Source organism: Cygnus atratus, chromosome 1 (assembly GCF_013377495.2).
Source record: "Cygnus atratus isolate AKBS03 ecotype Queensland, Australia chromosome 1, CAtr_DNAZoo_HiC_assembly, whole genome shotgun sequence".
In the NCBI taxonomy this organism is placed as follows: domain Eukaryota; kingdom Metazoa; phylum Chordata; class Aves; order Anseriformes; family Anatidae; genus Cygnus; species Cygnus atratus.
The window spans coordinates 43,916,256-43,934,764 of NC_066362.1; the positions used below are offsets into that span (position 1 = coordinate 43,916,256).

Genomic DNA, 18,509 nt, shown 5'->3' on the forward strand with positions numbered 1-18,509 from the left:
TGTGCTGGATGTTTGTGTAATTAAGAAAGCAAAACAGAATAAACAGCTCTTTCCTCATGGCCTTGACAGTCCAATCTAGTCAGTGCACAGTACTGCCCTGTATTATGAAGGCAGAGGATGAGCAGTGTGAGGTTTTGGCAAGCCTTTGGAGTTTCTCATGTGATGGAGAAGGGAGTGGGTTACTCCAGTGTGGTGACACACTACCCTAAATATTTGGCTGTCACAGTAGGGCTGACTTCTGCCAAATTGCAAGGGTTGACCAAAAGTTTTCGTCTGAGGCTCAAATTCGAAGCTCCGAAGCTTTTCTGAGCCTCAGCATTGGAGCAGGGAGTGAAGTGATTTGTTTGCTGGAGCAGGAGGAGGTAAGTGAGGCTGCAGAGAACATCCCTGCTGTGTGCAGCGGTGGGTGGGGTAGAGGGGCAGGAGAGCACTGTGAAAAGTGACTGTCACTGCCAATGTACAGAGCTACTTTTTGCACTGCAGTGCAGTCTGTTGTTGGGTTAAGCAGCTACCATGGCTTATTAATTTTGCTGGGCACGTGCAGCTACACCATAAGTATATACATTGGTGTACATGGTGTACATTGGTGTACACTTTCAGCTGTTCCCCTGCTGGAGGAGTGAATGTGGCATTCCCTTGATGCCATAACAGATTAACAGATGGTAGTGCTGTGTCAGTGCCTGCACCCAGAGGTAGTTGTGAGGAGGACTCCCCCCCCCCCCCCCCCCCCCCCAGCTGTAAGGGAGGGGATGCTCTGCCTTCCATGCATTACTTACCTTGTTGTTGCTTGGAGCTTGTGGATATGGTTACTGGTGGCCCTTGTTCAAGAGTAACTTGCCCTCTGCCTGGTTTGTCAGCTTTGTGAGCCCTCACTGTGATGCTTATTGCAGGTTCTGGCCTTTCAGGGCAGCAGGCTTAATGCTTTTGGGATAAACACCAAATATGAACAGGTCACTGCATTCTTCTTACTGTACTGCCCCATGTGCTTCCTTTGGCAGCAGGCCAGCTGCAACCACAGCAGCTGGGGTCCAGCTTCTGCTGCCAGCACAACACCGTCAGGGAGCAGAGAAGGCTGTGAGTATGGCTGCGCTGACCTATAGGGCAGGGTGCGACAGTGCTGACAGCTTAATTCTCAGGCAGCTGAACAGTGAAGAGCTCTCACTCATCATCTCATCTCCCTCTACAGAGCTTATTTTCCAAGGGGAAAAATCAAAAGGTATGTGCTAAGCAAAAGGTTTGTTGCAAAAACAGTCCTGTTTTTCACATCCCCCACATGCTTTTTTTTTTTTTTTTCTTTAATGTCCTGTGGTTTTTGCCTTTTAAACTTAAGGTTTTTCAGGCTTGGCTGGTGGGGAGGCAGGCAGACTTCTTTTTTGTCTGATTTGGGGAGGGCATGGAAAGGTGGTAGTGAGGAATGTATCCCTTGCATGAATGTAAAGAAAGAAACTTGCTGTTGAGGCAATAGAGACCGCCTCCAGATGCCTTGTCGCCTCCCAGACACGTCCCCAGGAGTGTTGTATCAAATGTGAGCTCTTGCTTCCTTCACCACTCCCCTTTCCTGAAATCCAGCAATAGCCTCACCCCAGCCCACCCAGCCCCAGCCCGCCCTGCATGGCCTCAGCTCCCATGAGGGGACAAGATCTGTCAGCAGTGTGCTCTGCTAGTAGCTGGAGATTGCCACCAGTTAGCCCGTGTGTGGGTGTCCAGGCAGCATTGCACAGAGCTCCCCGGGTAGTAACGGAGTGTTTCTGTGTCAGTGACCTGGTGCTGTGCTGCTGGCTCTGATGATTTCTTAGCCCCTTGCTATTTTACAGTTTCCATGCTGTTACATAACAGCATCACCTGTGGTCTGTGCCCTTTGCGGTATATATGTCCTGCTCTGCGGGTGTAGCACCCCTTTCCAGATGTACCACTGAGTGCATGGCAAGGCTGCTCTGCAGCAAAACAAGGGCCCTTGATGTTCACACTTCTCTCCCTTTCTGCCCGCACAAGCTGCAATTACAGCAGTGCTGGAGCAGAGTGGTTATGCTACATTTTTATGATAAACGCAATGGTCAAAACTATGTGCAAGAAGTAGACTCTAAATAGGCCATTTGAGAAACTCTCTGCACTCTCAAGTGTGATTGTATTCAGCCATCACTTACATGAGTCCATATTCTTTTGGTCAGTGACTTGAACCAAGTTTTAATAAGTGCTGTGAAACTACTTATTACCATCACCCATTGATCATGTGACCCTTGAAGTGTGGGCTCAGCACTAACTCAGGGCAGGCATGTCTGTGTCTCCCAGGTACTCAGTCTGAGTTCTCTGCCATTCAGCAGCATTGTTGTGTTGGGCCCAAAAGGCAGCTTTTACCATAGTGCCTGTGGGTAAAGCAGGGCGTTGGTTCTAAGGCATGCGACCCAGAGTTCGATGCTACCCTGGCTTCTACCCATGCCCTCTCCCCACCTCTTGCTCCCCTTTTGTCAGAGGTTAAAGCCAGCCCTTTGGACGGAGAGGGGAGCACCACCAGCAGCCCTGGGGCAACTACTGGGGGCAGGTTACTGGATTGCTCAGGACCCTCAGCCTCTCCGTTTTGCAAGGGTCTAGAAGGTGACTTCCTGGACCTCACAGCATTGCTTTAATTTTTGCTCCTTTGAGATGGCTGGGAGAGCAGCATCACGCACCTGACTTTCTGGGAAGGAGCTGGAGCTGCTCCATGTTCCTTGATCAAGGTGGCAACAAGCCTGCACCGCTGATGTGCCTGCACTGCCCCCTCCTCCAGGTGGCAGCATAGCTGAAGAGGATGAGCACACACGTGGCACGTTTGTCTCCTGAGAGGTCTGGAACTAAGCACAGATGACTCAAAACGTTAAAAACCCAGTAGTTTATTTCAAAGTATAAATTTCAGGCTTGTCAGACAAAACCCCACTACAGGTACCACACACGCACACGCATACACACGCACACACACAAATCTACAGTACATACAAAATGGGGGAGTGCTTGCAACTGCCCAGTTTAAATTGGACATTAAAAGCAGTCCTACATTTTTTGTATTTACAAGTCCAGCTGCAAAACAAAACAAGAAATCAGATTGAGTTGCTTGCAAAGACTTTTGCATGTTTGACTCACTAGTCAATAACTTACTACAGCTGAACAGGCCTCCCCAAACAGCTACTACCCAGTTACCTTATTTACAGCTATACCCCATTAAATTAAGACAGCACTTCAAATATATATATATATATATATAATACATTAAAAAAAAAAAAGCTCAGCCTGCACAATGACAATGCAAAATAAAGAGGCATTTTAATGGGTGTGTAGAAGGTATGAAAAGGAAAAATTCATTCATTTGCTTTTTTTTAGGTGTCATTTTTTTCACTCTCCCCTCAGAAGGGAATACAGGCAGGGGCAGGGCTGGCTCTGTGAATGTCATTTGAACTCCTCCCTCCAGTGTTTGCACACAATGCCAACCCCTACCCAAACTAAAAAATATATATATATTTAATATCCTAAGCTTCTATTTGAAAAAAATCTGGATTTTTTTACTAAATGAAAATACTGAAGAGTTTATAAGAAGGCAGAATCACAGATTGACTGTACAGTGTATACAATAGTCTAGAACTGGGGAATGGCTGTTTGGGGAGCAAGAACAGATTTGACCTGGTCCTACGTATAATACAGATTCTGATATATTGGACACTTAAGACAAACAGTGTAAAGGAAAGGGTGAAGGGATATTTTTGTTACAGTACAAAACAGTGTTCAGATCCTACTATTGGGCCCAGTCATGCTCCCACTGAAGGCACGAGGGGTTTTGCCATTGCTTTCAAATGAAGCAGTCAGTATAAGACCCCTTATTTTTACAGGGAAGACACCGTGGGCATTTCCAGCCTTGTGCTAAAAACATAGGGGTGGGTGAGTGTCTCAGTGCTTGTGCTCAGTGATCTAACATGGCAAAGTGCAGCACAAGTAATACAGGAGAAAAGACCTGGGCCAGCTGCTACTCCCAGGGAAGCTGGGTTGGAGCCCAGAATTACACAGCCTGAGAGGAACTGGCCCCTGCACCCTCCCATTTTCTCAAGTTGCCATGCAGCTGCAGTAACAGATGCTATACCTACAGTCTGCACCCTTCCTAAGGGTTTAGTTATTTGAATCCAATAAAGCTTTTTAGACTTTTACTGAAATAAAGGAGGTCAGTGAAGCTGTAGCTAAGAGAAACTCAGAGGAAGATAAGGGCATTTTGCCACCAGTATGCCACAGTAGGGCTTCCCTTCCAACTGGAGACTGAACTAACTCGAATTACTTTCAGCCTGGACATCCACATGCCCGTGTATTACACAAAGAAACCAAACCAAACCTAAAACAAAACAGAAAGGAGGGATGGAAAACACTAGTGTAGAATCAGTGCAGTGTTTTCCAAAACATGGAGAACTAGATCCAAGGTAGTGCTGCTAAAATGTCACATACCCAGTGGCAACAACGCAAATCATAAGCCAGGAACAAATTTATACCAAGGTACTGAAAATAAGATGGAAAAACGTGCAGGGAAGGCATTTTGATAATGCCCCTTTTGGTTACTCCTGAAAGTGGCCTGGCAGTGGGACTTGATGATCGCTGTAGGTCCCTTCCAACTGAACTATTCTATTCTACCACCTGAAAGTCACATAGAGATTTTTAGCATATTTAAAAATGAATTACTGGAAAACTTCAGCAACTAACATTTTTATGATGAGCCCACTCTAAAAGCACTGTGTTAATAGATCTGGACTGAATGTTCCTGGATGTTTTGGTAATACTTTCAAATAAAGTCTATGAAATGAAGCCAATTCTTTTTGAATGTGTTATTGGCAGAAATTCATTTCCCCAGTATTCTTATTTTTCCTGGGAGATTAAAGGATAAATTAAAAATAGCCACCCCACAACACTGGGAAAAGTGCCATTTGAGTTAAGGAACTAAGCAATACTCCTGTTTGTTAACATAAGGGGTAAATATTCACTGCGGAGATCTGGTCCACCATGAAAATAATTTTACAGCAGTAGCATAGTCCTCTCTTGGCGTGTGTGTGTTAACCAGCTACCTGCAATGTCTCCAAACTGAGCTAGACATCTGGAAGTCAAGCTAGGCTCCGTCACGTACTTTGCCACCACCACTTGCGTAAGATCCTGAAATTGGATCTTAACATCTCTGCTGCGATGAAAGAAGAGTCTGCTTTCACCCTACAACACTGATGGCTTCAGTCAGCAAATAGTAACTAGCTGGTTTGCTCTAGTCACAAAAATCAGCTGCACTTTGCCATACATAGCAGAAACAGATCTATTAAGCAAGAAGCCTGCTTTTACTCTGTTCAGTTGAGAACTACATCTTTCTTTAGTAAATAAAGATGAGTCCTCTCTCTAAAGATGCAGTCCACATAACCTGCAAAAACAGTACCAGATCATCCCTAATAATACCTCCATTGGAGGAAAGAGAGAAATTCTAACACAGGACTTTCACCCCCCATCTAACTCGAGCAAGACAAAGCTAGTAACAACCATGACCTAAGAGCAAGCACAAACTATAAAAAAGTTGATTTACAGATTGGGCTGGAATCAAAATTAAATAAGCAGCATAAGTTCCAGGTTGTATTCTAATATTTATTTTAACTTTCAAACTATAAAACCTCATTGTACTGATATGGCCAACGGCCCTTTGGTACCACCTCAAAGACATTAAAGTAATTGCCCAAGGAGGACTTAACAGCCATCAACTGGAAGAAATTGCGCTAAGCCTCTACTACAGAACTGGCTTTATAAGGACTCAACTTTCCATAAGTAGACTAAATGCATTATTAAGTAATTATTCCTTGAAATAGGCAGACAGAACATTTAATTAAACATAGAAAAATTCAAGGCATTGTTCATTATTGGCACCAGTAATACAGGGACAACTGTTATTCAAAGGAAGGGTAACACATTTTTCATACATGAGATTGAGTGTGAACCTTCTCTCATGATACTTGGGTTTAGACAGAATTTTTGCTCTCCCAGATCAATAAAACTGCCATACTTTAAATGCAAGTTTCCATACAGAGAATATTAGTTACTCACCTGACAGAAGTGACAATCCCAGCTATGTGAAGGAGTGCAGTAAAACAGTATAGACAAAAGTCTACAACGGACTGTCTTTCACCAATAAGGTTCTTGAAGGGAATACAACTGAAGAACCCATTATCTCATAGTTTATTTCACCAGCCGTATTTGGGGATTTAATTATTCCTGCCCTTTTTCAACCTTGCTTTATATTTAAAAGTTTCTTGGTTTTACGACAGCCAGCATTGGAGTTGTGTGTGTTCTCTACAGTTTTGCCAGATGGTGAAGTAGATTAAAAAACAAAAGAAAACCACCTTTCCTTTCTAAATTCACTGCTTAGTTCTGTTGGAAAGGAACAAGACTGCTGTCCTTGTTCTTATAAGTGCCAAAATATAAACCTTACATATCCTTTCTCGTCCAGGTGTGTTAGAATTTGGTTATGCAAAAAGCAAGTTTAAGATGCTGACAGGATAGTGGGGCAGATGTACCACTTTGTTTTCTCAACTCAGAAGCATCGTGAAAGCTTCTAGTAACATTTGCAGTTGCTCACAAGTTTTGGGCCAGTTTCTGAACTACTTTGGGTGTTTTAGCTTTTTGCAGAGGCAGACTGGAACAGAGAAGAGGACTGGGAAGCCAACTTCGTATCTTTTTGTACTAACTGAACATCCAAACTGAGTGCTAACAAGTAGAAGCTTTCATGGTGCAACACCACAGAGGTTTCTTTGGCTGAACTGCAACATATAGCTTTCCCAAAAGAACAGGGAAAGACTGGTGGAAAATACTGTCTGTATATTCTAATGTTCTTCACAGGACACAAACAACTACTCAATAATTACAGTGAGGAAAGGGTTGAGTGATACCGCAGATAAAAACGAATCCAGCGTCAGCAGATGTCATACTTCCTAGTCTTCACAGAAAGAAAAAAACAATCACTGTGGGTCACAAAGCAGTAATGAAAGGCTAGAGGGGTGAAAGGAGAAGTAACTCCGAGCAAATAAAAGAACACCACAAGGTACCTGGCTACGTTTATTTCTGAAATTACTCTTTAAGGCACAAAATAAATCTAAAAAATAGGGCTGTGTGTATGAGGAGAGGGGCAGAGAAATTATCTGAGCTAGAGAGATAGGAATGCAGTCTCTACAATCCAGTTTCAGATCTGACCTAGGAATGCTCCCAGCGTGAGGGTAGACGGTGATAGTAGAGGAGAGCTCTTATTTAGGAGAGGCAGGAGGTAGTGGGACAATTTTACTTTCCAACACCTCCAAATTCACACACATATTGGGTCCCTGGCCAGACTAAAGTTCCCTTTCCTCCCCTCAGACAGCTGATTACAGTTTGTAAAATGAGAACGGACCACTCAATCTTCCAGTATGAAAGTGAGACCTTGAATCACCTTTCACATCACAGCCTGCTCACAGAGCGGTGGGGTGCAAGATGCAAATCTGTTCTTGCCCTCATGTTAGTGCCTTGATAGATACTACAGATGTGTATGCTTTGCTTCAGACAAACTGCAATTTATTATTTTGTTCCCACTCTGAAGCAGAATCCCAGGCATCCAAGGTGCCCTTGAATAAAAGGTAGGTGGAACAGCTGTCATGGGAGGGAAAATAAAATTTTCAAATGACCCATGACTTGAGCTATCCAGAAAAACAGGTTCTCTTGCTGCAGGTGAGACTTTATTTTTCTTTTGGTTCTCAATGCATGTAGTGTATCACACAGCCGTCTAAAATAATCCTGCAGAGAGTGGATTTAAAAATGAATTTCATGCATGGGATCAACCTTCCCAAAACCGGCGGTAAACTCTTGGTAGTAGGACAGGTTTAAAGGCTCCAAAGATCTCTAGTTTAACTGCTCTGGGAAGAGATCACATCTGTGGACTGGGGGTCACAGAAGGGTCCGAAACGTCCATAGATGTCCTTAGCCCGGACAGCAAAGTAGTATTTGCTGCCAGACACAAACTGAGTGAGAGTGCATGCCATAGGTAGGGGAAGGGCCTTCACTTCCCCTATCTTCTTCCACTGGGAAGGCATAGTGGCACTCGGGTCCTCGTGGTAAGCATAGAGATGGTAACTGTCCACACTGGCACAACTCCGGTCCACTTCCAAGACACTCCATGACAGCACAATACCATTCTGGCTCTGTACCCGTGCCAGCTTCAGCTGTGGCTTTTGAGGCAGAGAAGTGTTGGCAGCTTCAGGGGGCAGGCGCGGTGGCTGTGGTGCCTCCGGGAGTGGGGCAGGATGTATAGGGCGTGGTGGCTCCTAAGCAATATAAGAGCAATAAGGGAAAGATAAGAGTCTACAGCAGTGGAAGGAGGTTATAATTCATCATCCCCAAAGCAAACAGAAATAAATCAGCCTGCAATTACCCAACCATCATGACTGTGCAGGGAGCACACAGGCACAAGAGCAACAGCAAACGGCCAAAAGGCGTGGGACCAAGGATGTCAGAAGTCATTATTCACATATAAATCACTGCCTGTATAGAAGATCATCACCACAGCTACTTCCCTCTTTGCTTCCCACCCATGAGGTGATGGGACTGTGAACACTGAGCCATTTACCAAGACTAAGCAGTCAGGTTCACAACCTGTTGGAACTATTTTATACCTGAGCTGCTGTTCCCACATTACCCAAAACACCCCAGACAGTGGATTGAGCTGGCAGTTTAACATCATCTTTTCAACAGGTAGGTCTTCAGCCAGAAGAGGAAGAACAGGTAATGGTACAACATGGATATTATCACCTTAAATTGATCACAAAATTTCAGCCTCGGTTTCCAGAAATTTTTGAAATAAAGGCACAAACGTAGCTTTCCATTGAAATTTTTTAGATTATAGAAACTTTCCTAGGACTACCATTTATGTTAGTTAACTTGAACTTAGGAATGTGGTTACGACAAGTATGACATTTTGTTACTCTCATGCCAGGAACTTCTTTATCTGTGAATCTGAGATAATTTTTGTCCTCTCAGTTTTGTGTGTGTGATATTGGCTTGATTTTTTCTTGTTATTTATCTCTGAGGAATGCATGAAGTTGAATGATGTCTAGATCCAAAGAGTGGTTAGCCATCTTGTTGGTAATATATTTACCATTTCAGGAGATTGCAAATGATGTCACTACCAAGCAACTGAGTATGCAGACAATGTATTTAGTTCAGTCTCAATACCCAAACCATATGAAATTCCAGAGTAAATTCTGCAATACTTAGCAAAAAAGGTTTGAGGTGAGGCAGAAGGAATCAACCCAAACACTAATTAAAAAACAAAAAACAACAACTCCAAAATTTGGGAGTTGGCAACCTTAAGGATGTTGTCTGCATCGTGTTCTTCTACCTAAACTTTACAATCATCTGTACAGAAAAACTGGTCACAGAATCACAGAACGACCAAATGGTTGAGGTTGGAAGGGACCTCTGGAGGCCATCTGCTCTAACACCCTGCTCAAGCAGGGCCACCTACAGCCCAGGACCACGTCCCGGTGGCTTTTGGAGATCTTCAAGGAGGAGACTCCACAACCTCTCTGGGCAACCTGTGTCAGTGCTCCATCACCCACACAGTAAAGAAGCGCTGTCATCCAATTCATGACAAACAGTCAAACACATGAATTACATTTTCAAACCATGATAAAACTTGTTGTGGCAGCTCTTTTGTACCCTTGACTACACAAGTCACCTGCAGACAATTCATGCATCATTTTTCAATATGCAGTACTGGTGATCTGGAGAACTGTGGTGTAAGCTAACAAGATCACACATCTTTCGCTGTTCTTGGCAGAACTTTCTGTAGGTGACATAGTGGTGTTATACACGTAAACTATTTGGAAAGTGTCTAAAAGACATTTCACTTTTCTGCAGTTCACACTAAGAAGCAATCTGAGACATGCTAATGCAGAGACAAGCCTGTAAATTGTTTTAACTCATTTCAAAATTACTGTACCTACCGCATGCACTTGTGGTGGTCGATGATGCACTGTAAGCTGAGGTGCTCCAGATCCAAGACTTAGTCCGTTGTTCACAACATACGCGGTTGTTTGAGGCATTCGTACCGTCATGCCTACAAGAAGCACAATGAATACATTCCTGGGTATTCAATACTTAAAATCAGCCAAACAGAACACTGGAAGCCAAACTCCTTGGTTCAGCTGGATGACACCAAATTTCAAATTGACACACCCTCCTCAAACTGCCACCAGACCTACTAATTACTGTACTAAAACAAAGCCACCTCCCCTTCCCTGAAGCTGTAAAACAGAGTAAGTACTCATGTCTGCAGAGGAGACAGAATAATGTTTTTATCCTTTGTAGCATGAAAGAAATGGGTGAGGAGGGGAGGTTGGGAAGGAGCTTGAGTATGAAAATGAAAATCTGATCACTTTGGGATTCAGATAGGAAAAGACAAATACTGTTGCAGCAGGATGTTATCAGTATTCACATGCTAGAAGACTGTGCTGTGTGTGGCACAGAACCAGAAAAGATTAAGTCATTGTCCAAGAAGCTTGTTCTCCCTCAGAATGAACACCAATATGGATATGTGCTCACAGGAATTACTTTACATGAAATCCCATAGCAAACTGACCTGGATGGCAGGAATAAACTAGGTAATTTTATAGCTTTGTACATAATATCCAGAACTTTTGCAAATGACCAAGTAGTCATTCATTTTATACTACGTCTTTCTCTCTTAAGTATTATTTTGTCCATTTAATGGTGGGACATGCATATTCTGTGAGCTCATTTTTTTTCTCATTCTTATCAGTTGCCCAGAATGTTCTTCTGTCTAGAAATACAAAATCTGGGGCAACCTCCACTACTCCCTAGACCCACATTTGTATGAGATCCAAGCATTCTAATACTTCTGAATACAAAGAATGAGTAGCTCACAGAGAGACACATTTCAGGAAACCATGGCTATTCTTTGATAATTTCTGTCTATGAATAGTCATTAAGTTATGACCATGGGTGATGAGTATCAGAAGTCTAAGTAAATCATGACTCTGAGACAGCTGAAACAGAGTGCTAAATCTTAGTGCTTTTAGAATGCAGTAAAAAGTAGTTAAATTAAAGTGCTGAACTCTAGTTAGCTGCTTCACATCTTTTTCCTATTAGCACATCTGTCTAAGAAGCTAATTAAACTATGCAAACTCCTATAGGATGAACAAGCATCAAAACTGGCTATTCCTTATGTATGAAAATCCTTGTGTATGAATATGTGCTGCTTTAGCACAGCTGTGATACTAAATTACATTACATTAAATTACATAAATTATATGAAATTAAAATAATCTGAAGAGAGATGGAGAGAAATACCTTAGGAACATATAATGTACAAATTTAATATTATTTCTGTCTGAGTGCATCTTTGTGAATATCAGGTAGACATACTACTTGGATGAGGTAGAAGAACAAACTACAAGTATGCAAAACACGTTGGATGAATTCTCAAAATTAATCTTCTGTATACACAGCATAGAGATCTTACTACTTAAACACCTGCTACTGACACTAAAGAATTTCAATGATAATATAAACCAACTCAGCAGCAGCAGCATTTCTGTATAACAAAGATGGTAAAATGCAGGATGGGCTAAAAAGCGAAAACTCATGACAGCTAAAAGGGATCAAGGTACACAATTAAAAAAAAATATATATATATATATATATATTTGCTATCACAGAGTGAAACATCTGCATCTGATATGCAATTGTAAAGCCTTGGAAGAAATCTGTATTCCAAATAATCTGGTCTCCAACCTGCTGAGGCTAACTATCACCTGTACCTCAGGACAAGAACACCAGATGGTTAGCCTCAGCAGGAGAAAATGTTGTTAAAAATAATTAAATAAATGAACCATTACATACTCAAAACTCCTTCCAAAACAACAGGTAGATTACACACGTTTGACTTGTAGTTAAGGGCAACAATGATGAAAACAAAGTGTGGGTAGAGGTTACCCTTGCCTTTTAAGGCCTTTCACCAGCAGGAACACAAGATGTAGACATACACCTCAGAAGAAACTGCCAGTCAGAAGAACCTGAACTCCAGTCTGCATGGCACCATGGTATCAGAAGTTCAAGGAATATGAACAAGTAGTCTGAGAGGAACACTCATTTCCTCATCCCAGCACTTCACAGACATAGCTCAAGAACTGTCTGATCGAGTTCTGCCTCACTAGCACGGCTGATTTTTCACAGCCTAAGGCAATGCAGTTGAACCTAGTCATAAGGGATGCTTAGATTTAAATCGCTACAAACATACATGGATATTCTCTTTTCCAAAAACAAGTGTTACAGAACAATGAATCAATTATTTTATGCAGGCACAGTCTTACATTGTTCAAACACACAGTGTTCCAAGTCTGGCTTATACAGATGGTGTCTAAAAAATTCATTACCTGGAGGTCACATAAATGTAGCCTCATAGTGCAACAGAACAGGGAAACATGTTTAACCATGTTGAATTAAACATAGTAGAAGTTGTGGGGAGCTAAAAAAGGCAATTAAAATCCACTGCTTACTAGCAAAATATAAACTATAATTTAACTTAAAGGCTTTTTATTGTGAACATATTCTATTCATTCCAGAATTTTTTGTTACTGCTATGGGAAGACACTGGTTACATTTGCAAATTCAAGAGAACCTTGCTGACATCTCTAGTCAAACTCAATCATGTATCAGAATCACATTAGGATGCCTCATATAAACTGAACTTTTAGACAGGAAATCAAATATAATTTAGTACATATGAATAGATTTTAATCTTACTGCATAATAACAAAATGGTCTCTAACTATCCTTCTACAGAAGGGCTGTGCTCATTACATTACTTTCTGCTACCTTGTGAAGCATTGGGCATGTCATCCAGAGATGCACAGCTGGCAGAGACAGTGCCTGAGATAACTTCATGCCATTTTTTCCTCATCTACATATCTACAGGGGGAATGATTTCTTAATGGTTTGAGATTTTCTCAAGTCCATTACTTGAAAAAAATAATAGGAAGAACCTCTGTAATTTGGACTAGCATAGTAAAAAAAAAAATAAATAAATCCATATCCATCAGGCAGAATGTATCAAGCTGTGCTGTGCTAGAATGGAATGTGTATGGAATAAAGAATCCCCTACCTCCAGTCTGTGGATTGACTGGCCTTAAATTTGGGCTTGGCATAACAGCTCCTCTTACAGGATTCTGAGGTGGTGGTGCAGGAATAGTGGTATAGACCACCTGATGGTTAGCAGGGGCCCGTGGTATAGGAAGTCTTGCAGCACTTTGAGTCACTGGTCGATGAGTTACATTCACTGTTGTCGGAGCTGGAAAAAGAAAAACAGACGACAACCTAGAATGGAATTCCACAACATGAAAGTGGTATCTCTATCTCAGAGTGCATACCTCCTTTGGAAACCAAATCAGCTGAGTCATGCGAAATAAAAGCTGTCTCCACAAATTTCTATCTGCTTTTGATAACGCAAAAAAGGAGAAAACAACCTAAGCAAATGGTAATTTTCACCTGAAATAATAATGCCAACATCTATCCAAATAAGAATAGAAAAGATAAACATAATATCCAAAATAATCAGATTGATGACTAAAAAAAACTATATTAAGTCCAAATACAATAATTAAAATCAAACCAAACAAAACATCCTCCCACCCACTTTGCTTTAATAAATAAATAAAAATAAAGTTAAAAAAAAAAAAACAGGATTTTTTACTATTACTAAGTCTGATCTGTATATAAAAGAAGTCCTGAATGTAAGGATAGCTGTAGAGAAGATAAAAACCAACACTGAACACAAGCTACTAAGAGTCTGTAAAACTGGTCATAAGACAATTCTAATGCCATCTAATCTTCAACAATTATCTACAGAAAAAGAATTAAAAAGGATCTATGTTTCTTTTTCACATTAGGGAAAAAAAAATCACTGCATACAAAGCATGTTCCATATACTTCCAACTAGGTGTGGAACTTTATTGTCAGCCTCGTCATTCACTCTGCCAAAAGAATTAATTGTGAAGTGCAGGTAGACAAAGAGAGGAGTGATGTTGCTAATGCTTTTTCCTCTATTACTCAAATAATGTAATTGCTACAGATTTTTTTTACTTATGCAAACAAGTTTTGTTAAGAATTTCCATGGCTATCCTATTGACTGGTCTCCTTTTCGCTCTGGACCATCCTTAGCAGAATTTTCTCCTCTCCGTGGAATTCGTTCAATCCTGAATTGTTTCTTTCCAAACCAGCTGGACTTAACTATCTTTCCCTTCCACTTCATCCACGAAGAAAAAAAAAAAAAAAAAAGGAAAGAAAAAAAGGGATATTGACTAGAATGGAAAATTCTTAAGCGACTCAAACATTTTCAATATTCACCTGACAAGTTTACTACAATACAAGAACACAGGAGTCTAGCTTAAGAAAAAGCAGTCAGCACATTCAACGATGTAAAATGAAGTTACCTGTAGGTACTACATGTATGGTGGTCTGGGAAGGCCCGCTTGTTGGCACACCTGTTTGCTGCTGACTGTTTGGTTGCAAAGACGGCACGGGGCGGGACAAGGTCGGGGTAGATATACTCAATCCTGAAGCAGGTGTCTGATTCTGCTTCTTGGCCTCTGCTTTGAAACAAAACAAAGTTACAGACAATAGCAAACAAAAATTAGAACATCACAGAGCTATTTAACCTCTTTTTTTTCCCATCATTCAGATTATCAAAAAATATTTCCTCATATGACATTTCTTTCATCTTTTCATACTGCAAACCAAACTGTAGGAATTTCATTCAGTTCCCCATATTTTCATCCTCCCAATCTTTTGCCTCCCTATACTCCATAGGGTTTCATTTTATCATCATGAAGTTCATGTATTTCAACAGAATTTGGAAACCTGAATTTTTCCATTAAAAAAAGGAATGGCCTAAAACCTAAAAAAGGGCCTAAATACTGCTGTACTCAACTTGTTTTTTAAAAAGTGATAATTCTTGTCTACCTTTGATGCTTATATTCTTTTATTTGCTGATTCTTTCCTTTGTTCAATCTCTATTAGTCAGCCCTGTCTGGTGCTGTTTTGAATTTTCATGCTATTTTCTTGATAAAGGGGAATTGCTTTATTAATCAAAAAATTTTTTTTAAAGTTTTATTTTCTTATATTGTCACTCTCCTGAACATGACTCATTAATGACTGGGAGAAGTGAGAAATACAGTGTCTGTATCTGTAATTTTCTACAGCAATATTTTTTCCTGCTTTATAGTTTATCTGTAACATCATAAAATATACATTTGAGTCCAAGCCAGACCTATCCACAAGGAGAATTGAGAAGCTGGATTTTTAAACTGGATTAGAGTAGCAGTAGGCAGAGAAGGTACCACCAAAACCCACAAAACACAAGACAAGAGAGTAAGTTTTAAGGGCATCCATTCAAATAAGCTTTGCCCTAAATAAAAATGCATACGCAGCAGCCACTAACTCAGTTAAAGAACACACAATGTAGAAATAAAAAATACTATACTCTTGAGAAAATGTATCAGCGATACACTGAAGAACATGTTAGAAATTATCCAGTAAGTATGCCATTTAGATTACAAAGCGTTAAGAACAGGGTTAATAGCGGTGTGGCTCAACATGATTAATTTATTTATTAGCAATTGGAGACTACTTTGATGGTCTCACTCAACTATCTTTAACACCAGGTACTAATAGCTTGAAGTAGCAGTGCCCTTCACAAACTGCTATATGATAAACCTAACACAAGATCTCAAAAATAATATAATAGAAATTGCAGTCTTTCTGCACTGTCTTTCTGCCTGTAAATGAGTAGCTGAGCTACTTCTCTGAAGCCATTTGATGAAAACAGTTTTCTTTTGATGAACAAAGGCTATAGAAGCAGCAGCAAAGGGATGCTCATTTTGAAAACACGAATTGAGATATTTCCTGCTCTTTCATCAAATAACAGGTCTTTGTGATTAGTTCAAACTTCTTATATTTCACATAGGTATGAGAGATTTCCCAGTGTCCAGCAAATTCTTTGAAGAGATTCATAGAATCATAGACTATCCCGAGTTGGAAGGGACCCATAAGGATCATCAAGTCCAACTCCTGGCACCGCACAGGTCTGCCCAAAAGTTTAGACCATGTGACTAAGTGCACAGTCCAATCTCTTCAATTCAGACAGGCTTGGTGCAGTGACTACTTCACTGGGGAGGCTGTTCCAGTGTGCGACCACCCTCTCAGTGAAGAACCTCTTCCTGATGTCCAGCCTAAACTTCCCCTGCCTCAGCGTAACACCGTTCCCACGGGTCCTGTCACTGGTGATAACAGAGAATAGGTCATCTGCCTCTCCACTCCCCCTCACGAGGAAGTTGTAGACTGCGATGAGGTCCCCCCTCAGCCTCCTCTTCTCCAGGCTGAACAGGCCCAGTGACCTCAGCCGCTCCTCATACGTCTTCCCCTCTAGGCCCCTTCACCATCTTCATCACCCTCCTCTGGACACTCTCCAACAGTTTAATGTCCTTTTCATACTGTGGTGCCCAGAACTGCACACAGTGCTCGAGGTGAGGCCGCACCAGCGCAGAGTAGAGCGGGACAATCACTTCCCTCAACTGACTAGCAATGCCTAGAGATTCCTACAGAGATGCATACACATGCTCACTTTGAATACGTACTTTGAATATGTACAGATTTCTGCACATTTCAACTGCCATTGCATAATTTAAATAATGCATAATTTGAATGAGTATATTCTTAGTCATGACCTAGAGAAGATGTGCTCATGATCCAACTAGTAAGAATCCGGACTTACTACAGCTATATATATATATACAGACGTACTACAGCTATAAAAAAGTAATCCAAGCAACAAGGATAGTCTGGGCTAATATTTTTTTCCCCGGTTTGTTTTTGATTTCACATGGAAGCAAGTTCATTTGTCCCTGACAAATCAAGAGTCCTGCTGAGATTCCAGCTGCAGGAAACGATGAAAGATAACCAACTTAGATGTCACTAAGTAAATAGAAACAAGTAGCAAAAGATTCTTTAGCTACATAAATAAAAAATCAGCAAGGAAAAAAAATGAAAACTAGGTACACAGTAAGCTAAGGATTAAGGTTAGAAGTAATAAAGGAACCGTTCCAATGATGAATAAACAGTATCATCTTCACTAAAACTCTGGAACTGGAGAAGACAGGACAATCTGATTTATGGAAACGAGCATAAAATGGAAATCATTACTACTGGAGGCATAAATAAAACTACAAATCTAAATCACAAAATGGAAAAGAAGAGGGGCTTAATTTCCATGCCAGAAAATGGGCTTGCAACATTGCAGGGCAGCAATGAAATGCATCCACACTGCCAAAGGACATAAAAGCACAACTATATTTACTCTAATCTTGGCACACAGACCCCAAGCCATGCATTTGGTATTTAAACTCTTGCACACAAAGTTGTTTATTCAGGGGAAAAAAGATTAGAAGCTGTAACAATCTAATGTCTGAATATCAACTGTGGAAAGGTTCTTAATTAATTGGTAAACAAAGATGAAATCCATGTAGAGGAAGTTTCAAAAATGTAATAAATAATTCAAACTACTTAGATTGTTCCACGAGTTTAACAGATTTAAGCATAGACAACAACAATGCTTAAATTAAGGGAAAGGTAAAAACCTTAAAGACGGTATTTTACACTGTGTAGGATTCCTTTTATTTAAGGCCTTTCAGAATACTTCAGTAACAGTCTTGCATAACAGAAACAACAAGGAATAAAATACACTGAACTGAAACAGATGTTTATTCCTGTCTATCATTCAAGGGGATGAAATAACACTTGCAGCTCAATGCCCCTGCTGCTAGCAAAATATATTTCTCTTACCTTGAGAAGAGCCATCATCCTCATCATCCAGTGTAAGGTCAATGACACCTCCTGAATCGCTTCCTGCGACCTTCCCGCTCTGAAAGACAAAACTCCTTCATTTTGCAAAAGCAAATCCAGGGAACACAGATTGAAAAGGGATATGAATTGAACATTGTGTAAGAGAGGTCTCAGAACTGAAGCACTTATTAGAAAGAAAGTGATGAAATGAGGAGGAGGAGAAGGAGACTTCAGACAAATTTCCCCACACTTGGAAAAACAGGCAATGACCAAATGACTGGACTGCAATATCAAAATTTGAAGCACCTTTTAACTTTCTAAGGAGTAGAAAAAACCTTGATGACCAGTAGTATGTTGTTATTTTAAAGGTAAATAAATTAACAAAATGGTATTATAATCTTTATATATCTTTTAATTACGACCCTTTTAATATTTTAATCCAATTAACCTGTGCTTTCCAGCATAACCTTTTGACAAAATAGTCACCAGGACAATGTATTACTCATCTTGAGATAGTCTGGGCCTACCTACATATGGTGAAATTGACTTCACAGTAAGGAAACCTCTTACAAAACCTCTACGCTGATAAAATACATCAT

At 40.7% G+C, this 18,509-nt stretch overlaps 1 protein-coding gene and 1 long non-coding RNA gene across 7 annotated transcripts in view; one reads left to right on the forward strand and one right to left on the reverse strand.

Annotated features, from left to right (window-relative positions):
• The first annotated feature begins 251 nt into the window (after window positions 1-251).
• On the forward strand, window positions 252-6,938 carry LOC126913151 (uncharacterized). Its single transcript, XR_007707742.1, has 3 exons — window positions 252-362; window positions 999-1,216; window positions 2,641-6,938. It is a non-coding gene; the product is annotated as an uncharacterized LOC126913151 (long non-coding RNA).
• A 136-nt stretch (window positions 6,939-7,074) lies between these two features.
• Window positions 7,075-18,509, reverse strand: part of ATF7IP (activating transcription factor 7 interacting protein) — a 105,101-nt gene continuing 93,666 nt past the window's right edge. For 3 of the 6 annotated variants that reach the window (XM_035544319.2, XM_035544321.2, XM_035544320.2), the window contains exons 11-15: window positions 17,911-17,989; window positions 14,505-14,660; window positions 13,178-13,363; window positions 9,999-10,111; window positions 7,075-8,318 (exon numbers count right to left, since the gene is read on the reverse strand). In XM_035544319.2, the coding sequence (XP_035400212.1) occupies window positions 7,902-8,318; window positions 9,999-10,111; window positions 13,178-13,363; window positions 14,505-14,660; window positions 17,911-17,989 (951 nt within the window). In that variant the 3' untranslated portion in view covers window positions 7,075-7,901. Of the gene's footprint in view, window positions 8,319-9,998; window positions 10,112-13,177; window positions 13,364-14,504; window positions 14,664-17,910; window positions 17,990-18,509 lie in introns of all 6 variants that reach the window. The other 3 variants (XM_035544316.2, XM_035544318.2, XM_035544317.2) reach the window with 1 other exon arrangement.